Raw genomic sequence first — 23,485 nt, 5'->3', positions numbered from 1 at the left:
CAAAAATTGCATTGCATTGTTTAGTGTTGTACATCATTACATCACATTACAATGTGCGGTGAGACGGCCAACCCAGCATCACATGGCATCCTATCATATTTAACAGAGCATATCCTATATTTCACTACTAGTATGGGGCAATCCACGAAGTTAATCTCTCATCGATTCAACACGATACATTGTGGACTATAACGTGTGAGCAGGATTACTGTAATCTACCTAATCCAGACATTTGATCTCAGATACATTCTTCTGCTAGTGCCCTTGAAACTAATTCTGGATCAGACACCCAACCCCCCCACACAGCCATAAACTTATTTGGACATTTCCTCTTCAAATAGATACCTCTCTCATATCGCAGAATAACGTTTAATCTGTTAACAAATTCCCATCTTGTGGGAGGTTCAGGTGCAATCCAATGTCTAGCTATTAATATACGAGCTTAAAAGAGCATTCTCTGTATACAAATAAATATATCATTACCCTGAACCTCCACATCCAATTGGCCTAAGAGACACATTTTAGGGTTACATGGTATGTCTATCTGCGTAACTTGCTTAATAAGCTTCACTATCTGCTTCCAAAATTTTTCAAGTTTAGGGCATGTCCAAAATATGTGTATTAAGGATGCATTTTCCATAACACTTCGAGGACAACATGAGTCAGGCCGCAGGCCTATCTTATACATAAAAGCAGGGGTTTTGTACACCCTGTGTAGTAACTATAGTTGTGACAGACGCTGTGCTTCATTGAGAGTCAAAGAGGGTGTTAGGAAAAGCGTATCCTTCCATTGTTCCTGAGTAATTTGACCTACTTCAGCCTCCCATTTATCCTCAGGAAGGGTCTCTGAAGGAGAAATGGTGCCATTAATATGACTGTATAACAAGGAAATCAACCCTTTCGTATTGCCCTTGCTTAATAGCTGTTGCATAATTGTTGGAGTTGCTAAAACCTTCGCACTGCCCGCAAACTGTGTTGATATGCGTGCCTCTATTGTAAAAATTGATAGAATGCTGAGTGCAAGAGTGCACACTCACTTTGTATCTGTGCAAAGGATTTCATATTACCATCCTCCTGGATATGGTTTAGACTAAGAACACCCTTTTTTTTCCCAAGGAGAAAACCCCTCTAATCTAAATATCTCCGGAAGCTTCGGGTTTCGCCACAAAGGCGTATGTCCATAGAGTTCAGTAAGGCCAATAATATCTTTAAATTTAGACCAGATCTTACACATTAGGGACACTGTGGGTAAATCCCCAACACCTTGTATTCTCCCTATTGCAGGTACACCGATTGGTATATCTTGTTTTCCCACATAGGATACTATACGTGCTGAGGGCCCTTCCTTCCATACATTGCCCCCAACCCTTTAGGTGTTGTAATTGAGCAGTTACATAATACACCCAGGGATTTGGTACTGACAGACCTCCTTCCTCTTTACCTCTCTGCAATGTTTCCAGTTTTATTCTAGGCTGTTTTTTCTTCCATATACCGTAAGTGATCGGAAAATACCTTGAATTTTATAGCATAACCTTGGGGGAACCCAAACAGGTGAATTGTGTGGGAGATACAGCAGTTGGGGCATCAGGATCATCTTAATCAAATTGCATCTCCCTACCAGTGGCGGATTATAATTGGGGCGTTTGGGTCTGTAGCCCCGGGCCCGACATCGCTGGGGGGCCCCAACGCCGACCCAAATGCCCAGCATGGGTACATGGGTGCACCCTTTAGGATGAGTGGTGCTATAGTCACATGGCTTCATTATGGGAGCACTCGGGGACAAGTGAGTAGAGACAGCCATCCCCTTTTTTTCTTCATGTGCCCTATCCCTAATATTTTGGTTAGGGTTTCACTAGGAGGTGTCCATCTTCCTTCCCTAGTTCTGAGGCCTGATTCCCTGTTTCCCCCTTCCCTCCTATGCTCGGTGTGGTGTTTCCCTCCCACACTGAAGCGTGACTGGTATTCGCTGCAGATATTTTCTTGGGATGGAAGAGAAATCCAGGGAATCCTCATCTATCCTATACTCATCCGATCATGTTCCTCAGGTTGTGGAGCACCTCAATGTGAGAGGTGTTGGGCCCTTCTCTATGAGTTAGAGCACAGCCACTGAAATTCCGGAACTCCTGCTCCAGCAGACACAGCCCGTTTACAGCCACTTGAATGGCCTTTAAAAGCCTGAGGTGGAAAAGTGCTCCAGGAGAGGTTGGAGTCCATTCATGGCACATTTGGACTCCCTTTGGACTCCCTTCACTTTCCCACGTTCGAAGCGTACTCACCTCTCTTTGCTCGGGCCTTCAGGCTGGGCAAGATGATAATTTTTTTTATAAGGCACACTTTATTTATTTATTTTGTTTCACTGTGTGTTAACTTTTCACATTGTCCGTCACAAGGACTTGCAGGGTCCGGCACCCTTATGGGTTATCCCCTGAGGTCTGGGGATGGGCGTGTATGGCCATTAGGTTCCTCGCCCCCCCTCAACCCCTTGTCTTTCGCCTCTGGGGGGGGGGAGCCACACCTCGACTAAGGGTCCTTTCATTCAATACAGTGATCTATCAGATTATCAGGTAAGAGTGTTTCTATAAATGCCCATTCCCAATAAGCTGCTAGCGATCACCGTCAGGTGATTCTGTCGTTCCGGCAGCACCAGAAATCATCGTTCCTGCTCAGCAGATCGTGGAGTATAAACAATGATCTACTGCACTGGAACAATGACTTTCTATGGGGACCAGCGGTCGCTGTATTGCTCTCTTGTCCCCATACGGCGAGGGATGTAAATGCTGATGATTATCGGGAGCATCTGCTTCGTTCCTGATAAACTGTCAGCTCATCGGTCCAAGAAGAAGAAGGACCCTAAGGCTCTTGGCTAACACCTGAGGTGGAAGCCAGAGCAACAACAAGCTCTTCCTTGGCTTTGGCTTCAGCCAAAGGGCCTACTGGCTTGGAGGGATGGGGAATGGTTTTATGGGGGGCTTGCAATAGACTGCACCTTTTGAGGCACATGCGTGAAGAAAGTCACGTTCCTCAGGTCACCATGTAGTAGGACGGATCATGGACCCATTCAAGTTGAACATGATGCCCGTGCATTGGGGAGCGCAAATTGCGGTCCCCAATGCAATAATTTTCCTTTCCGTCCTAATAGAAGTCTATGGGCAGAGGAACGGATCCGTCGTCCTTCCGTCTTATGGATTCCGTTATAACCATGTTATAATGGAAAGCCATAACGGAATCCCTAACACTAGTGTGAACCCACCCTACGTGGCATTCTTAGTAACGGTACTGACCCAGAGAGTAACCTCATCATGTTGTTTGTGATTGATGAAAAATTTAGGATGTAAAAACTTAGTATTGTTGTTTTTTTACTATCTCCCATGCAGAAAGGGTTAATGAATGTTATGTGTACCTCAAAATGGTGCCATTAAAAACTGCAACTTGTCCTACAAAAGCCAAACCCTCATAAGGCTACATAGACAGAAAAATAAAAAAAATCCCTTGGTCAATAGGGCCCTAAACAGGCTGGTCATGGAGGGATTAATTATGTAAAATACCCTCACAACACCTCAGTTCAGGGGGTCGGGGTCTTGTGAGCCGGCATGTGGTTACTATATGTTGCCCCCATTGGAAACCAGTGTAATAAGATCAGATATGTTAGTGATGGGCCTTGGTTTGCCTCATCCGCACAGACTTTGTACATTCCCCTTCCCTTCAAGATGGAGTTCATGACATCACAATCCACTGCTGACCTCTGTCCACTGAATATGCAAATCCCATGACATCACAATCAAGTGTCCTCCTTCATCCACTGAATATGCAAATCAGATGACATCACAAACCAGGACTTGGCAACCTCCTGTAGACTATGACATCCCAATCACCAATGACATCATAGAGTTCCTTTTTACAGTTCCGAGACTCCTGAAGCTCAGTCTTTCCAGACACTTCAAACTGGCGCGACACTTCTGTGTTATTTGCGAGTTTGGATGTAAATTGACTTTATTTTTTAACGTCTTTTGGAATCGTTGACAATGAGCTCCAGGAAAAGACGTAGAGGGAGAAAGAAAGAGGAGGCTGCGGCCGAAAATGAGGAGGAGAAAGAGTCAAAGCGAGTTCCACATAAGAGATCCAGGATTGGGACCGAAAAAGAAGCACCAGATGGCAAAACGCCGTCCAGTCCATCACCGCCAAAGAGGAAAAGATCAAGCGAGCAACTTGACGGTAGCAAAACCAGAGAACCCAGACAGGGTAAGATAAAAATCAAAAATGAGGAACCTGTGCTAGCTCTCAGCCAGTCCTGCTCCGGCCTCCAGAGAGTTTGCGCCTCTTTAAGTGTGGATAAGTTTTGCTACCATCACATACTCGGAGAGGGTGGGTTCGGCAAAGTCATCTCGGCGACGGATGTCGTCCGTAGAGAGCAGGTGGCAATTAAGATACAGTCAAAATCCAAGTCATTAAAGTCCCACCTTACCGAGAGATACACCCTAAGGCTTTCCAACGAGTGTCCCTTCCTAGTCCACGGGTATGGCGTCTTCCACACAGCAGACATTTCTTTGATCTATCAACTGGGCGGACCTGGAGGCTGGAAGAAGCGAGTCCCCAGTAACATTGCCGGCTGATGATCTAAGTGACTTTCTCAACCAAGCAATTCCTGTGCCTTATAGTGAAGTCTACAAAAACGACATTGAAGAAATAAACCAGAATCTCTTTAAGAACATCTGTTTTGTAGGTCCTGAATGGGCTGAAGATTACACAAATACCACCGTCCATTCAGATGTGTTACCACCGGATACAGCACAGGATCACAGATCTGATTCAATTACCTAATCATACCCGAGGAACACCATCGTTCAGAGGACCACCATCCTGCTAGATATCCATGATGCAGAGGACCACCATCCTGCCAGATTTCCATGATGCAGAGGACCACCATCCTGCCAGATATCCATGATGCAGAGGACCACCATCCTGCCAGATATCCATGATGCAGAGGACCACCATCCTGCCAGATATCCATGATGCAGAGGACCACCATCCTGCCAGATATCCATGATGCAGAGGACCACCATCCTGCCAGATATCCATGATGCAGAGGACCACCATCCTGCCAGATATCTATGATGCAGAGGACCACCATCCTGCCAGATATCTATGATGCAGAGGACCACCATCCTGCTAGATATCTATGATGCAGAGGACCACCATCCTGCCAGATATCTATGATGCAGAGGACCACCATCCTGCTAGATATCTATGATGCAGAGGACCACCATCCTGCTAGATATCTATGATGCAAAGGACCACCATCCTGCTAGATATCTATGATGCAGAGGACCACCATCCTGCTAGATATCTATGATGCAGAGGACCACCATCCTGCCAGATATCCATGATGCAGAGGACCACCATCCTGCTAGATATATATGATGCAGAGGACCACCATCCTGCCAGATATCTATGATGCAGAGGACCACCATCCTGCCAGATATCTATGATGCAGAGGAACACCATCCTGCCAGATATCCATGATGCAGAGGACCACCATCCTGCCTGATATCCATGATGCAGAGGATCACCTCCTGCCTGATATCTATGATGCAGAGGATCACCATCCTGCTAGATATCTATGATGCAGAGGACCACCATCCTGCTAGATATCTATGATGCAGAGGACCACCATCCTGCTAGATATCTATGATGCAGAGGACCACCATCCTGCTAGATATCTATGATGCAGAGGACCACCATCCTGCCAGATATCCATGATGCAGAGGACCACCATCCTGCCAGATATCTATGATGCAGAGGACCACCATCCTGCCAGATATCTATGATGCAGAGGACCACCATCCTGCCAGATATCCATGATGCAGAGGACTACCATCCTGCCAGATATCTATGATGCAGAGGACCACCATCCTGCTAGATATCTATGATGCATAGGACCACCGTCTTGCTAGATATCTGTGATACATAGGACCACCGTCCTGCTAGATATCTATGATGCAGAGGACCACAATCCTGCTAGATATCTATGATGCAGAGGACCACCATCCTGCTAGATATCTGTGATGCAGAGGACCACCATCCTGCTAGATATCTATGATGCAGAGGACCACCATCCTGCTAGATATCTATGATGCAGAGGACCACCATCCTGCTAGATATCTATGATGCAGAGGACCACCATCCTGCTAGATATCTATGATGCAGAGGACCACCATCCTGCCAGATATCCATGATGCAGAGGACCACCATCCTGCTAGATATATATGATGCAGAGGACCACCATCCTGCCAGATATCTATGATGCAGAGGACCACCATCCTGCCAGATATCTATGATGCAGAGGAACACCATCCTGCCAGATATTCATGATGCAGAGGACCACCATCCTGCCTGATATCCATGATGCAGAGAATCACCTTCCTGCCTGATATCTATGATGCAGAGGATCACCATCCTGCTAGATATCTATGATGCAGAGGACCACCATCCTGCTAGATATCTATGATGCAGAGGACCACCATCCTGCTAGATATCTATGATGCAGAGGACCACCATCCTGCTAGATATCTATGATGCAGAGGACCACCATCCTGCCAGATATCCATGATGCAGAGGACCACCATCCTGCCAGATATCCATGATGCAGAGGACCACCATCCTGCCAGATATCTATGATGCAGAGGACCACCATCCTGCCAGATATCCATGATGCAGAGGACTACCATCCTGCCAGATATCTATGATGCAGAGGACCACCATCCTGCTAGATATCTATGATGCAGAGGACCACCGTCTTGCTAGATATCTATGATACATAGGACCACCGTCCTGCTAGATATCTATGATGCAGAGGACCACAATCCTGCTAGATATCTATGATGCAGAGGACCACCATCCTGCTAGATATCTATGATGCAGAGGACCACCATCCTGATAGATATCTATGATGCAGAGGACCACCATCCTGCCAGATATGTATGATGCAGAGGACCACCATCCTGCCAGATATCCATGATGCAGAGGACTACCATCCTGCCAGATATCTATGATGCAGAGGACCACCATCCTGCCAGATATCCATGATGCAGAGGACCACCATCCTGTCAGTTATCTATGATGCAGAGGACCGCCATCCTGCCAGATATCCATGATGCAGAGGACCACCATCCTGCCAGATATCCATGATGCAGAGGACCACCATCCTGCTAGATATCTATGATGCAGAGGACCGCTATCCTGCTAGATATCTATGATGCAGAGGACCGCCATCCTGCCAGATATCCATGATGCAGAGGACCGCCATCCTGCTAGATATCTATGATGCAGAGGACCACCATCCTGCTAGATATCTATGATGCAGAGGACCACCATCCTGCCAGATATCCATAATGCAGAGGACCACCATCCTGCTAGATATCTATGATGCAGAGGACCACCATCCTGCTAGATATCTATGATGCAGAGGACCAACATCCTGCTAGATATCTATGATGCAGAGGACCACCATCCTGCCAGATATCCATGATGCAGAGGACTACCATCCTGCCAGATATCTATGATGCAGAGGACCACCATCCTGCTAGATATCTATGATGCAGAGGACCACCGTCTTGCTAGATATCTATGATACATAGGACCACCGTCCTGCTAGATATCTATGATGCAGAGGACCACAATCCTGCTAGATATCTATGATGCAGAGGACCACCATCCTGCTAGATATCTATGATGCAGAGGACCACCATCCTGATAGATATCTATGATGCAGAGGACCACCATCCTGCCAGATATGTATGATGCAGAGGACCACCATCCTGCCAGATATCCATGATGCAGAGGACTACCATCCTGCCAGATATCTATGATGCAGAGGACCACCATCCTGCCAGATATCCATGATGCAGAGGACCACCATCCTGTCAGTTATCTATGATGCAGAGGACCGCCATCCTGCCAGATATCCATGATGCAGAGGACCACCATCCTGCCAGATATCCATGATGCAGAGGACCACCATCCTGCTAGATATCTATGATGCAGAGGACCGCTATCCTGCTAGATATCTATGATGCAGAGGACCGCCATCCTGCCAGATATCCATGATGCAGAGGACCGCCATCCTGCTAGATATCTATGATGCAGAGGACCACCATCCTGCTAGATATCTATGATGCAGAGGACCACCATCCTGCCAGATATCCATAATGCAGAGGACCACCATCCTGCTAGATATCTATGATGCAGAGGACCACCATCCTGCTAGATATCTATGATGCAGAGGACCAACATCCTGCTAGATATCTATGATGCAGAGGACCACCATCCTGCTAGATATCTATGATGCAGAGGACCACCATCCTGCTAGATATCTATGATGCAGAGGACCACCATCCTGCTAGATATTTATGATGCAGAGGACCACCATCCTGCCAGATATCTATGATGCAGAGGACCGCCATCCCGCCAGATATCTATGATGCAGAGGACCGCCATCCCGTCAGATATACATGATGCAGAGGACCGCCATCCCGTCAGATATACATGATGCAGAGGACCACCATCCCGCCAGATATCCATGATGCAGAGGACCACCATCCTGCCAGATATCCATGATGCAGAGGACCACCATCCTGCCAGATATCCATGATGCAGAGGACCACCATCCCGACAGATATCCATGATGCAGAGCTCCACTAACATCTCCAGAATTTCTATATTATTAATGAACTTAGTTAATAAAATCTTTCTGGGTTTTCTAAGTACTTTGGTTCCTTTATATTTATGCAGTTCAGGTCTATGCACATGGTACAAGGAGACCCCAACCAGGAGTAACAGCCACACCCCAAAAACAGCCATAGTGCCTCCATTAAGAGCACTGTTAGCGTGACCTCCATCATTAGTGTCAGCACAGTGTCCCTATAAACAGTATGACCTTGCCTTCCAACCATTCCAGATCCAGCAGGACTGTCCCTAATTTCGCTCTCTGTCTTCCGGTCCCTGAGAGCTGCCGCATATTCCGACTTCATCTGTATGTAGATCCTCAGGACACAGCGGTGAAGAAGGAACAATCAGCTTCCTCCTGCTCCACCATTTAGCTGCTGCCAGTGGTTCAGCGCAGGCGGGCCCGATACAGTGACATCACCGAACCTGCTGTGCTGGGCCACACATGACGTAGACGGGAGAAGAGCAGTCCTGCTCTGCACCGCTCCTTGTGGGAACATGGGATGGGTTTATTTCAAAGTTAGGACTGCATGGGGGACTTAGGGGGCCTCATAATGTGTGGAGTGCACTTTTGGGGGTGTCACACAATTTATAGGGGGCACTTAAGGGGCCTCACACTGTGTGGAGTGCACTTATGGGGGTGTTATACTGTATAGGGGGAACTTATGGAGGCCTCATACTTTTTTAAGAGTACTAAGGGTACATTATACTATAAAGAGGCATAAATGAGGCATTCTTACAGTGCTGCCACTGGGTGGAGTAATAGGCTTGGCTTAGTGTATAAATATATATTGCCATGGTGGGCTACACGTGACACAGATTTTTTTTCTCCCCTTGGGCTTTCCACAAGGGGGGTCTGAATATTGCTCCTATTTGTAATCATTAAATTCAGCTGAAAACGTCCGGCTGCCTGCAGCCACCACCAGGGGGAGCTCAGTACATACCTCCCTATAGGTAGATAAGACTGTGGCGCACCCCATACTGCTGACTGAACCCCTGCCGCGGGAGCGAGACCGTATTGATTTCCTGCCACGTCCTCTGCTCCTGCATTGTGTCTGCGCCATTTATACCCGCAACTCGCCTGCGCCTCTTTACACGCTGCCTGTGGGGAGTAGTAGTCATTCACTAGGCTGACACATGTAGTCACATATGTTTTGGGTACATCCACACAAAATGGATCCACTTAGGATGCATATCTTATTTAAAGGATTAATACTGCCACCGACCCCCTGTATTTACACCGGCTGGGTTAAGTGTAACGTTATAAGCCAATGAAAGACTATTATTACCGCTGTCCTGAGGATCGGCCATCAGTATTAGGTCGGTGGCGGTCTGACTCTCGGCATCCTCGCTGATCATGTGTTTAAAGGGGCTCCAGCAGGAGTGGTAGATGTTTAGGGCCGCCGTTTTCTGACTGCGGACCCTGCACTCAATTGTATCTGCTTCCACTGGACCGAGTCCCTACCACTGAAAGTGGAAGCTTGGACCAGGCAGAGACCTTATCCAGAAATTTTGTTAACAGGGGGTCTATATTAAGTTTAACATAATCCGCAACCTTCTATGTAATCAGAACACCAAGATATTTATATTTATTGACAATTTGTAATTTAATCTTTGACCAATCCATTTGAAGAGGGAGCGTATCAAGTGGAAGTATCACAGATTTATCCCAGTTGATACGTAACCCCGATCGGAGGCCAAATTCAGTAATATGTTGCATCACCGGATGGATCGACCGCTCAAGGTTACCAATATATAGAAGAAGGTCATCTGCTTATAGGGAGACTCGTTCTTCATGAGAACCCAACGGAAACCCCGTCCAATCCGGTGACGCACGCAGTGTACACGCTAGCGGTTCAATGGCCACTGCAAATAGGAGTGGGGACAGAGGACACCCCTGTCTAGTCCCGCGATGCAACGAGAATTGCGGACCAAGCTTTCTATTTGCTCTAATTCTGGCCAGCGGGGATCTATATAAAAGTTTCACCCAGGATAAGAATCCCGGGCCAAACCCCAGAATTAGTCCCACTCGACGCTGTCAAAAGCTTTGGCAGCATCGAGAGAAACCACCGGCCTACACCCCCCCCCCCCCCGCATCGAGAGAAACCACCGGCCTACACCCCCCCCCCCGCATCCACTCGCCGTTGGAGATTAGGGAAAAGCCTCCTTAGGTTGATTGACGTGCTTTTATCGGGCATAAATCCTGATTGGTCATCATGTATTAAAGTATTAATAACCCTGTTTAAGCGAATGGCCAATATTTTTGCTAAGATTTTTACATCTACGGTGAGGAGGGAGATGGGCCTATGGGACTCCTGAAATGTTGGATCTTTACCCGGTTTTGGAATGATCACCACCACAGCCTTTCTCATGGAGGCCGGTAGTATTCCCTCCCTGAAAGCGTCATTAAACACGTCAAGAAGTTTCGGCTGGATATCATCCTGGTATCTTTTATAAAATTCACTAGGCAATCTGTCAAAGTGCCATCATAAGTTCCTCTAATTCTATAGGTTCATCTTAATAATGTGCCGATTCCGAGGATAATTTTCCGCAGCGGAATATTGGCAAGATATGACCTTATATTATTGATATCCAACGTAAGTTTAGATGAATATAGGTCTATATAATAAGAATGAAATTCGTGAAGAATAACAGAATCGTCTGCCGACAAGATTCCCCCTGTCATTCGAATAGCCATTATTTGAGAAGATCCGGATTGTGAGCGAACTATTCTAGTCAATAAACCGCCTGCACTCTCCCCCGCTTCGAAATATTTATTGGACATAAAGAAGCGTTTACGGTCTGCAATCTGAGTAAAATGATCCTTTAGTTTATCTTGTGCCTCCTTCCTCTGTAACTCCCTTTGAGGTGAGGGGTGTCGTATATATTCTGCTTCAAAAACTTTTACTTCCCTCTGCAGGGTATCTGTAAGTTCCCTAGTAGCGGACTTCTTCCTGTTAATTTTTTTAATGCAAAGACCCCGGACATACGCCTTCATGGCGTCCCAAACAGTCCCAACAGATGCCGAGCCCTGATTAATGAGAAAAAAAACCTTGATCTTTTCCGTAATTGGATCCCCTCTATCAAGGAGGTCTATCCAAAACGGATTAAGCTTCCACATATAGGGACCCCCATTTCCAGTAGTGAATTGCAATTCTACTCGAAGCGCAGAATGGTCCGACAGACTACGTGGTAGGTATTGAATGTGCGAAATAAGAGGTAACAGTTCAAAGGATCCAACAACCAAATCAATCCTGGAAAGGGAGCCATACGCCGGGGAGAAACAGGAGTATTCACGAGCATCCGGGTGCCTAACTCTCCAAAGATCATGGAGATCCAGCTTCCTCATCATTTTGTCCAGCGAAGTCTCCCACAACTCACCAGATTGGGCTGTATTGGAATTTATCTAACAAAGAGTCTAAATATTTGTTAAAATCCCCTAGCATAAGTACTGGTACAATTGGACCCTTAGCTACAATAGTCATGACTTGATTTATCACCTGACATGAATACGGTGGAGGTATATATAGAGCAACAAGGAAAAGTGGCCTATTGTATATAGAACAGTGAAGGCAGACAAATCTACCTTCAGGGTCTATAACAGAGTTATAACATTCAAAAGGTATGGTCTTATGGACCAAGACACTGACCCCTCTAGCATGAGTAGAGAATGTGGAATGATAGGAGTAAGAGATCCACGGCTTGTGTAGCAGATTTCCGTCCTGTGCAGACAAATGCGTCTCCAAAAAACATAATATGGCAGGTTGATGTTGTTGGACTGCTGTAAAGATAGCTTGTCTTTTGACACTATCTCTCACCCCCCTAACATTCCACACCAGTACCTGCATTTTGCCCAACATTATGTTTCAACATGGTGATAATAAGCAGGATGTGCCAGATACAGTCCTGATCAAAAGTTTAAGACCACTTGAAAAATGGCAAAAAATCATATTTTACATTGTTGAATCTTAACAAGGTTCCAAGTAGAGCTTCAACATGCAACAAGAAGAAATGAGAGTGAGACAAAACATTTTTTGAGCATTCAATTAATTAAAAATAACGATTAAACTGAAACAGGCTGTTTTTCAGCTGATCTGAATTTTAGGACCACATGCCTTTAAAAGGCCAAATCTGTGAAAAATGTGGATTCATTGTCATTTTCTGTCAGGTAGTCACACGTTGTGATGGCAAAGGCAAAAAAACTCTCCCTTTTTGAACGTGGTCGGGTTGTTGAACTGCATAAGCAGGGTCTCTCACAGCGCGCCATTGCTGCTGAGGTGGGACGCAGTAAGACAGTCATTTGGAATTTCGTAAATGATCCTGAGGGTTATGGAACAAAAAAGTCAAGTGGAAGACCCAAAAAAATGTCATCAGCACTGAGCCGGAGGATCCAATTGGCTGTCCGGCCAGACACTGGACGATCCCCGACCCAAATTAAGGCCTTTACTGGTGCTGACTTCAGCCCCATAACCATCAGACAGCATCTGAGACTGAAGGGCTTAAAAAACAAAAAATGTCTTCAAAGACCTCGTCTCCTTGAACGCCACAGAACTGCTCTTTTGGACTTTGCAAGAGAGCACCAAACATGGGACATTCAAAGGTGGAAGAAAGTTTTATTCTCTAATGAGAAAAAGTTTAACCTTGATGGTCCTGATGGTTTCCAACGTTACTGCCATGACAAGCAGATCCCACCTGAGATGTTTTCTATGCGCCACAGTGGAGGAGGCGCCATAATGGTCTGGGGTGCTTTTTCCTTCAGTGGAACAATGGAGCTTCAGGAAGTGCAGGGGCGTCAAACGGCCGCTGGCTATGTCCAGAAGTTGCAGAGAGCATTCCTCATGACTGAGGGCCCTCGTCTGTGTGGTAACGACTGGGTTTTTCAACAGGACAACGCTACAGTACACAGTGCCCGCAGGACAAGGGACTTCATCCAGGAGAATAACATCACTCTTTTGGCCCATCCTGCGTGTTCCCCTGATCTAAATCCAATTAAGAACCTTTGGGGATGGATGGCAAGGGAAGTTTACAAAAATGGACAACAGTTCCAGACAGTAGATGGCCTTCATGCGGCTGTATTCACCACTTGGAGAAATGTTCCCACTCACCTCATAGAAACTCTTGCATCAAGCATGCCGAAACAAATTTTTGAAGTGATAAACAATATCGGCGGAGCTACTCATTACTGAATTCATGTTTGGAAGTTGGATTTTTGTTTTGGGGGGTTTAGTGTTTTTTTGGGAGGTGTGGGCCTAAACTTTTGATCAGCTGAAAAACAGCCGGTTTCAGTTTATTCGTTGTTTTCATTAAATTGAATGCTCAAAAAATGTTTTTTCACTCCCATTTCTTCTTGTTGCATGTTGAATCTCTACTTGGAACTTTGTTAAGATCCAGCCATGCTAAATATGATTTTTTTGCCATTTTTCAAGTGGTCTTAAACTTTTGATCAGGACTGTATCATAATGGACGAAGTCCATACAAAACACTAATATATGTAAGTAAGCCGTCTCACCGCACCCTTTTCCCCAATACGATTGCACTTGACCATAACAGAACAATGCACAAAACAATAAAACTGTAACAAACAAAGTGGGGATAATATCTCCCCTAGGTAAAAACACGAGGCTCAAAGAATTCCTGGAGCTAGCACTCACAATAGGGTGCATTTAGTAAAGATACTATAGTGCAAATATTCTGGTATAGACAAAAGAGTCCTGAGCTTAGCATCTCAAATATAGTCATAAGACTGAGACACATGTAGTATACGATCAGCTTATTAGTGATACAGGCTGGTCCAAACGCTTCTGGGCCCGTATGTATGGCAATATAATAATGGCAAATTGAAACGTCCCAACAGAAACAGTCACCCTTTAAAAAAAGTAATAGAACGCATGAATGGAACAGAATATACTTATCAATCCAACATCTGAAGAGCGAGGACAGTCATGACGACATCTTTCGCAATCTCTAACAACCCCGATCGTCAGTCCAGATCTTCAGTAGAAGCCTTATGCAGATCCTGTTGATCCAGCTAGGCGGAGGCGTCTTCTGGTGATTCAAAGAAATACGTTTTTCCTCCCGCAATCACTCGTAGCTTTGAGGGATATAACATGGAGTATTGCACATTTCGGATCCGCTTACGTCTTTTGACCTCCAGGAATCTGGCTCATCGCCGCTGGACTTCTGCAGAGAAATCCGGGAATATGGAAATTTTATTGCCATCAATAGTAAGATCCAGTAAATCTCGAGTTTTACGCAGGATGACATGGCGGTCTCGGAAGTGAAGGATCCTGAGCAGTACAGGCCGGGGAGGCGCCCCTGGTGGCAGAGGATGAAGTGGTAATCGATGTGCCCTCTCAATGTTGAATAATGGGGATAGGGCCTGAGTACCACATTTTTCTGTAAACCAATTTTCAAAAAACACTGGGGCGTCAGACCCTTCAGCTTATTCCGCCACCCCCACCAGCCTGAGATTATTCCGCCGAGGCCTGTTCTCAAGGTCCTCTGCTTTATTGATGAGAAGAGTGATGTTATGTATGACCTTAGCCATGTCTCTTTTTACAGGAGGAAGTTGGTCTTCCAAGTCACCCACGCAGTGTTCCACTTCTGCTACCCTCTCATTGACTTTCTTAAGATCTTGCCGTATAAAAGTCACATTTGTCTGGAGGGAGCCTATAGAAGTATGCAAGGAGGCCAGCGCAGTATTACATTGTTGCACCGCCGCATATATATCTTTGGCCGTTGGTTCAGTCTCCTGGGAGACATCAGGAATTGCCTTTTCTTGCAGAGGGGTTGTCTGCTTTGAAGGTGGGGCCTTATGTATATCATCACTGGCCTGTTTGACCACCGAATCATCGTCCCCCACAGCCTCACTGCTTTTAGAGGTGTCAGGAGCCACAGGGTCAGGGAAAGCTGTCTGAAGCTCACCTGTTCCAGAAACGGTCGCCAGTAGGCTCTCCTCAGTCCGAGGAGTTCTGTGGAATTTCTCCAGGCGGGCCGCTGCGTCTGCTGCTCTGGCCGTGGCGCCATCTTGTTTCGCCGCCGGCATGCCCAGGCCCTCTCTGCTCTCTTTCTCCTTCTTACCCGCGCGGGTCATTGCAGGAGTTGGTCTACGGAGTGTCGGGGTGTCTCCTCTGCAACCAGTCTGACGAATGTGTGTCCCCAGCTTCAGGGTATCTCAGGATAAACGCGATGCTGCTCAGGAGCTCAGCAACGTGCGTCCTCTCACATCGCTAGCCAGGCCACGCCCCCCCGTTTGGAACATTCTTAAAAAGAAGGAACACACCGGTGAGCTCAGCAACACCTAAAGACCCGGAAGACGACGGAAAACAACTGTGGTGGATGACCAAATAATTATTTCCCTGATGAAGAAAACACCATTCACAACAGTTGGCCAGATCAAGAACACTCTCCAGGAGGTAGGTGTATGTGTGTCAAAGTCAACAATCAAGAGAAGACTTCACCAGAGTGAATATAGAGGGTTCACCACAAGATGGAAACCATTGATGAGCCTCAAAAACAGGAAGGCCAGATTAGAGTTTGCCAAACGACATCTAAAAAAGCCTTCACAGTTCTGGAACAACATCCTATGGACAGATGAGACCAAGATCAACTTGTACCAGAGTGATGGGAAGAGAAGAGTATGGAAAAGGAAAGGAACTGCTCATGCTCCTAATCATACCTCCTCATCAGTGAAGCATGGTGGTGGTAGTGTCATGGCGTGGGCATGTATGGCTGCCAAAGGAACTGATTCTCTTATATTTATTGATGATGTGACTGCTTACAAAAGCAGCAGGATGAATTCTGAAGTGTTTTGGGCAATATTATCTGCTCATATTCAGCCAAATGCTTCAGAACTCATTGGACGGCGCTTCACAGTGCAGATGGACAATGACCCAATGCATACTGCAAAAGCAACCAAAGCTTTATTTAAGGGAAAGAAGTGGAATGTTATGCAATGGCCAAGTCAATCACCTGACCTGAATCCGATTGAGCATGCATTTCACTTGCTGAAGACAAAACTGAAGGGAAAATGCCCCACGAACAAGCAGGAAATGAAGACAGTTGCAGTAGAGGCCTGGCAGAGCATCACCAGGGATGAAACCCAGCGTCTAGTGATGACTATGCGTTCCAGACTTCAGACTGTAATTGACTGCAAAGGATTTGCAACCAAGCATTAAAAAGTGAGTGAAAGTTTGATTTGTGATTATTTTTCTGTCCCATTACTTTTGGTCCCTTAAGAAGTGGGAGGCACATATGCAAACTGTGGTAATTTCTACACCGTTCACCTGATTTGGATGTAAATACCCTCAAATTGAAGCTGACAGTCTGCAGTTAAAGCACATCTTATTAGTTTCATTTCAAAGCCATTGTGGTGGTGTATAGAGCCAAAAATGTTAGAATTGTGTTGACTGTAAGTGCAAGATAATGCACCTGGGGTGTAAAAACACAAGAGCAGGATATAAAATCAGTGATACAGTCCTAACCTCAGTATCTGAGGAAAGGGATTTAGGGGTCATTATTTCAGAAGACTTAAAGGTAGGCAGACAATATCATAGAGCAGCAGGAAATGCTAGCAGAATGCTTGGGTGTATAGGGAGAGGCATTACCAGTAGACAGAGGGAGGCGCTCATGCCGCTCTACAGAGCACTAGTGAGACCTCATTTGGAGTATTGTGCGCAGTACTGGAGACCATATCTCCAGATGGATATTAATACTTTGGAGAGAGTTCAGAGAAGAGCTACTAAACTGGTACATGGATTGCAGGATAAAACTTACCAGGAAAGATTAAAGGACCTTAACATGTATAGCTTGGAAGAAAGACGAGACAGAGGGGATATGATATAAACTTTGAAATACATAAAGGGAATCAACAAGGTAAAAGAGGAGAGAATATTTAAAAGAAGAAAAACTGCTACAAGAAGACATAGTTATAAACCTTTGCCCCTCTAATTTAAAACTAATATCAGGAAGTATTACTTTACTGAGAGAGTAGTGGATGCATGGAATAGCCTTCCTGCAGAAGTGGTAGCTGCAAATACAGTGAAGGAGTTTAAGCATGCATGGGATAGGCATAAGGCCATCCTTCATATAAGATAGGGCCAGGGGGTATCCATAGTATTCAGTATATTGGGCAGACTAGATGGGCCAAATAGTTCTTATCTGCCGACACATTCTATGTTTATTAACCCTTTCATGACCAAGGGTCATTGATGTCCCAGTGTCCAGGTCGAAATTTACAAATCTGACATGCGTCACTTTATGTGGTAATAGCTTTGGAACACTTTTTACTTTTTTATTTTTCTGCCGATCATCTTGTGCAGGGGCTCATTTTTTGCAGAAAGTGTTGAGGCTTTTATTGGTACCATTTTTGGGTACATAGGATTTTTTGATCATTCATTATTACACTTTATGGGGCAAGGTGACCCAAAAATGGGCTGTTTTGGAACAGTTTTAATTTATTTATTTTTACAGCGTTCATCTGAGGAGTTAGGTCATGTGATAGTTTTATAGAGAAGATCGTTCCGGACGTGGCAATACCTAATATGTATACTTTTTCTGATTTATTTAGGTTTTACACAATAATAGCATTTCTGAAACCCAAAAAATTATGTTTTAGTGTCTCTATAGTCAGAGCCATAGCTTTTTTATTTTTTGGGCGATTGTCTTAAATATTTCATTAGCTGGAAGTCATAATCACAAATGTGAAAAGAAATCCGCTTGAAATAGATCACTCTGTGTGTAATGAACCAATACTGAAATAAATGAACTTTTCTATGAGATGCACCTGTAGACGGTGAACAGGTAGACTAGACAATGAAGAGCTGCGCCAGATTTATCATCTAGTATCAGCCATTGTGATAAATCTGGGCCAGTTTCAGACTTAGGCCTCATGCACACGACCGTTGTTTCATTCCGTGTCCGTTGTTCTGTTTTTTTCGTGATTTTCTGCGGACCCATTGGGTCTGTTAAAAACTCGTCTAATGCACCGTTTGTCATCTGCGTCCATGATGTTCCAGTCCGTCAAAAAAATATAACCTGTCCTATTATTTTTTTATGGAAAACGGTTCGCGGACCTATTCAAGTCAATGGGGCCGGGAAAAAACGTGGAGGCACACAAGATTGTCACCCGCGTCCATTTTTTTCCTATCATTTGCATGGCAAACTTGACTTAGACTTTTTTTTTACTTTCCTTCATGTCTGGTGATCCTCCAAAAATAAAGGAAGACACACGGAAACGGATCACGGAACAACAGAACCCCATTTTGCGGAACGGAACACAACAACGGTTGTGTGCATGAGGCCTTAGTCAGTCTTACGATTACACACTAGATGTGAAGCAAAGCATGTACGTCAGAATTCTGGTGCATTTGGATATGTAAATCCTCCCCATATTGTATATTAAATACCAGCACTTCAGTGCAGTGGAGACCAGTTTTCTAAGTCAATGACTAGCAGTTTAGTACATTGCTTCTCATTACCAAACACCTTCTATCTAGCTTTAAGACCATTGGCTACAATGTCCATCTTGGGATAGAGGCTTACTGTAGCTACTTCCGATGGAGCACCCCAGGTAAAGCTGATACACTGCTATGGGCAGTGTAGGGGGACTGTGCATGTGTTAAGGCGTAACAGTGTATCAGTATTATGAGATACATTGCACTTATATCCCCATGCTCTCTAGATACACTGCATATAGTTGCCAGAAGGTAAGAAGTAGGAAGGTCATATACAAAGATCAAACACTCTGAGAAACAGTGTGAGCGCCACTTTCAACTACTCTCTAAAATGTAAACTATTTTTACAGTTCTTTTTTGTGGACTGGGCCCCAAAACTGGAGTGCAATTTAAAGGTGAGACGTAACAAAATAGAAAGGAGTTATTCTACTTTACTCACCTACAAAGTAAGCAACACTGCTGAAAAGTCACCTAATCCCTTAAATTCACACTCGGTCGATTAGTTGCACAAATTTCTGTGGCTGTCCAGTTTATTTCAATGGGGCTTGCAGAAATTCGTGTACATGCTGCTGAATTAACCTCAGTCGCAGCAATTTCTGCAACAAAATCTGTGGCTTGTGAATTCACCCTTATCGGAATCTGTTTGAATCCGGTGATTACTTGCTAGTCTATTTCTATTCATCTTGTGCCCTTAAGAATGGATCCAAAAACATACAGGAATAAAACACACAGCTGTGGGTCAGATATTGCATATTACTCATGTAGTTGGTACCAAGGGGTGTGCTCCTACCAGGTATGACTCTATCAGCAATTATTAGATAGTGTCAGTGTGTAGGGAAACACGCCACTGAATGGTGAATGGTGACATATTATAAATAAATTTGTCAATTTATTAATACATTTCCAGGAAGAATAATGGAGGATCCACACGATGCATAATTCTAAGAAAAGATGCATCAAAATGTTTATTTTAAGGATAAACCACCAGATAACAGACATCTCTGAGCAGTGCCAAAGGGGTTTACATTTTCTATAGTGCCCCTTCCTTATGCAAAATGATGCTGGTCCAAGATCATAGACATAAGCATTGTGATCTTCTCGCTTGTACCAATGACTCAGCAGAAGAGTGTTCTACAGGATTCACACTTCATATACTGTATGCCCTCTTTACAGTGATGAAAATGTGCTATCACTTTGACTTCACAGAAAGGAGCAGCGGAGGCCGGTGATGGAGGAGGAGATGGATCTGGCAGCGGTGGAGATGAAAGTGATGAGGAGGATGACAGTGATGATGATGACAGTGATGACGATGAGGAGGAGGAAGAAGAGGAGCCAGAGGAACCTCTATCTTTGGAGTGGCCTGACACTAGGAGAAAGCAAATAACCTACCTGTTTCTTCTGCCCATTGTATTTCCTCTGTGGCTGACTGTGCCTGATGTTAGGAGTCCAGTAAGTAACAATGGGTTGTCTAAGATTCAAAGTGAAGCTCTGCTTTTTTCCTTGCAGATGGGATGTGTCTGGTATTGCAATTTAGTTCCATTCAAGTCAGTTTCTTACACATTGAGTTATATCGGCTTCACGGTTATATATGGTTTCTATGAATATAAAGAACTGATATGGCCACATATGTATTAGGCTCTGTCTAAATATGTGTCAGTCCAGAGTCTCAGCTGCAAATTCAACCGTACAAGAGACCTGACACTGCTTTGTGAACAGAGGCTTTATAAACTGCGGGCCTTGTATAGAACAATATTATTATCAGCACCTATAAAATAGATATACCCCTAGATACGCCAAGAGACTAAATACATTAAGATTCTCCTACATATTCTCTTGGACGACTTCACATGAAAGCGAAGACAAAGAATTGTGCTAAAAAAAATATTTAAAGGGCATCTGTCAGCAGATTTGTATCTCTGAAACTGGCTGACCTGTTCCATGTGCAATTGACAGATGAAGGCATCTGTGTTGGTCCCATGTTCATATGTGCCCGCATTGCTGAGAAAAATTATGTTTTGAAATATGCTCCTAGAGGCTCATTTACATATATTAAAACATTATTTTTCTCAGCAATGAGGACACATATGAACATGGGACCAACACAGATGTCTTCAGCTGCCAAGTGCACATGTAACAGACCAGCCAGTGTAATAGAGACAAATCTGCTGACAGATGCACTTTAATCTTTATTAACCCCTTCACTACCATCCCCGTACATGTACGGGCCTGGAGCGAAGTACAAACGTGGCACCGTGACAACAAAACTCGTAATATGGTGGCAGAATTGCTTATTTTTTCCAATTCTACCCCATTTCGATTTTTTTTCTGCTTCCCATTACATTGTATGCCATATTAAATGGTGGCATTAGAAAGTACAACTTGTTCCACAATAAATAATCCCTCATACAGCTAAGTGAACAGAAAAATAAAAAAGTTATGGCAGAAGATAGGGAAGAAAAATGAAAACGCAAAAACGAAAAAACCTCCAGTATCCTAAGGGTTAATGTACTAACACAAAAAACAGTATCCCATAAAAACTGATAAAAACACATTAAGAAGGGAAAAATTAGTAATGTATAGAACATATACAGTACAGACCAAAAGTTTGGACACACATTCTCATTCAAAGAGTTTTCTTTATTTTCATGACTATGAAAATTGTAGATTCACACTGAAGGCATCAAAACTATGAATTAACACATGTGGAATTATATACATGTGTTAATTCAGGCCAGGTCATCTGGCGCAGCACCCCATCACTCTCCTTCATGGTCAAATAGCCCTTACACAGCCTGGAGGTGTGTTTGGGGTCATTGTCCTGTTGAAAAATAAATGATGGTCCAACTAAACGCAAACCAGATGGAATAGCATGCCGCTGCAAGATGCTGTGGTAGCCATGCTGGTTCAGCATGCCTTCAATTTTGAATAAATCCCCAACAGTGTCACCAGCAAAACACCCTCACACCATCACACCTGCTCCTCCATGCTTCACAGGTGGGAACCAGGCATGTAGAGTCCATCCGTTCACCTTTTCTGCGTCGCACAAAGACACGGTGGTTGGAACCAAAGATCTCAAATTTGGACTCATCAGACCAAAGCACAGATTTCCACTGGTCTAATGTCCATTCCTTGTGTTCTTTAGCCCAAACAAGTCTCTTCTGCTTGTTGCCTGTCCTTAGCAGTGGTTTCCTAGCAGATATTCTACCATGAAGGCCTGATTCACACAGTCTCCTCTTAACAGTTGTTCTAGAGATGTGTCTGCTGCTAGAACTCTGTGTGGCATTGACCTGGTCTCTAACCTGAGCTGCTGTTAACCTGCGATTTCTGAGGCTGGTGACTCGGATGAACTTATCCTCCGCAGCAGAGGTGACTCTTGGTCTTCCTTTCCTGGGGCGGTCCGCATGTTTTTGTGACTGCACTTGGGGACACTTTCAAAGTTTTCCCAATTTTTCGGACTGACTGACCTTCATTTCTTAAAGTAATGATGGCCACTCGTTTTTCTTTACTTAGCTGCTTTTTTCTTGCCATAATACAAATTCTAACAGTCTATTCAGTAGGACTATCAGCTGTGTATCCACCTGACTTCTCCACAACGCAACTAATGGTCCCAACCCCATTTATAAGGCAAGAAATCCCACTTATTAAACCTGACAGGGCACACCTGTGAAGTGAAAACCATTTCAGGTGACTACCTCTTGAAGCTCATCAAGAGAATACCAAGTGTGCAAAGCAGTAATCAAAGCAAAAGGTGGCTACTTTAAAGAACCTAGAATATGACATATTTTCAGTTGTTTCACACTTTTTTGTTATGTATATAATTCCACATGTGTTAATTCATAAATAAGATTAAAGTGGGGCACACTCTTTAAAGTAAAGGGATCTTTAATGGTCTATACAATAATACACAGTAAGTTGATAATACAATGATGAATAAAAAAGATGAATAAAAAAAGTAGTGACTTTATAAGACTAAAATAAAATAAAATTAAATTGAATTACAATGAATAAGACATAAATCCCATTAAATATGCTAAAATATTCATATAATATTCAAAAAATAATCGATGTAAGATATATAATAGCAATGAAATCCTGCACTGATAATTATAAGTGCATCTGAGAAAAGTGAATCTTGATTAAAACCAGTCTTTTGTATCTCTATTGGAGATTGAGCAAAGTCTTTCCTGATATAGATAAGTTAGTAAGGTTACAACAATGTTGCGATATACTTGTATATATTTGATCAATTCGGAGCATATAGCTTTCAACAGTTCGGATTGCAGCGTATAGCTACAAGATCATACAGCGGC

The 23,485-nt window shown here is 44.3% G+C and overlaps 1 protein-coding gene across 1 annotated transcript in view; it reads left to right on the top strand.

Annotated features, from left to right (window-relative positions):
* Nucleotides 1-23,485, top strand: part of SLC24A1 (solute carrier family 24 member 1) — a 74,210-nt gene that overhangs the window by 28,973 nt on the left and 21,752 nt on the right. Inside the window, exon 6 of the mRNA XM_044283160.1 lies at nt 20,382-20,624. Coding sequence (XP_044139095.1) covers nt 20,382-20,624 — 243 coding nt within the window. The remainder of the gene's footprint in view (nt 1-20,381; nt 20,625-23,485) is intronic.

This window comes from Bufo gargarizans, chromosome 2, assembly GCF_014858855.1.
Source record: "Bufo gargarizans isolate SCDJY-AF-19 chromosome 2, ASM1485885v1, whole genome shotgun sequence".
Classification (NCBI taxonomy): domain Eukaryota; kingdom Metazoa; phylum Chordata; class Amphibia; order Anura; family Bufonidae; genus Bufo; species Bufo gargarizans.
The sequence above is the reverse complement of the archived record's forward strand: the minus strand, read 5'-3'. Positions and strand labels throughout refer to the sequence as shown.